This window comes from Fulmarus glacialis, unplaced genomic scaffold (genome assembly GCF_000690835.1).
Source record: "Fulmarus glacialis isolate BGI_N327 unplaced genomic scaffold, ASM69083v1 scaffold33331, whole genome shotgun sequence".
NCBI classification, from domain to species: Eukaryota; Metazoa; Chordata; class Aves; order Procellariiformes; family Procellariidae; genus Fulmarus; species Fulmarus glacialis.
The window spans coordinates 1386-1875 of record NW_009193959.1 but is presented as its reverse complement, the minus strand read 5'-3'; the positions used below and the strand labels follow the sequence as shown (position 1 = coordinate 1875).

The window sequence follows — 490 nt, the reverse complement described above, 5'->3', positions numbered from 1 at the left end:
AGCACAAAGGTGATCAGCACCAGCAGCATCAGCAGCCAGGAGAAGATGAAGCTGAAGCCGACCCCTCTGCCAGAACAGAGATGTTGTCAGCACCCAGGGCCCTGTGCCCTGGCATCGATGCTAGCATTGCCTCCAGCTCGGAAAGCCCAAAGCCTGCACACCCCTTTCCCCCCCCAGCAGTGCCAGGAAGCACCACCATTCCCACAAGCACGTCTCCGCCCTGCCTTCAGACCCTGGAGCCCAGCCAGGCTGCACCGTGGGGCTCAGACCCCAGCGTGGCTTTCCCCAGCTTTGCAAGCCACCACCTGCCCGCAGAGCCACGGGACCACGCACACGCTGCCAGGCCGCCCCCGCCGGCAAGGGGTGAACAGGCTCCGTTCCAACACCTTCCGCGGGCACCGTGTTTTACCCTTGCGGTTGCCACCTGCATGGTGAGTTGCCACGGGGCAGGCCATTAAGCTGCAGTAATTTGATGATTTAGGAGCTTGAG

At 62.4% G+C, this 490-nt stretch overlaps 1 protein-coding gene across 1 annotated transcript in view; it reads right to left on the bottom strand.

Annotated features, from left to right (window-relative positions):
- LOC104083947 (prominin-2-like) overlaps positions 1-490 on the bottom strand; it is a gene marked incomplete at both ends in the record, with an annotated part of 4489 nt that overhangs the window by 3008 nt on the left and 991 nt on the right. The window contains one exon of the mRNA XM_009587620.1: positions 6-66. Within this exon, the coding sequence (XP_009585915.1) occupies positions 6-66 (61 nt within the window). The remainder of the gene's footprint in view (positions 1-5; positions 67-490) is intronic.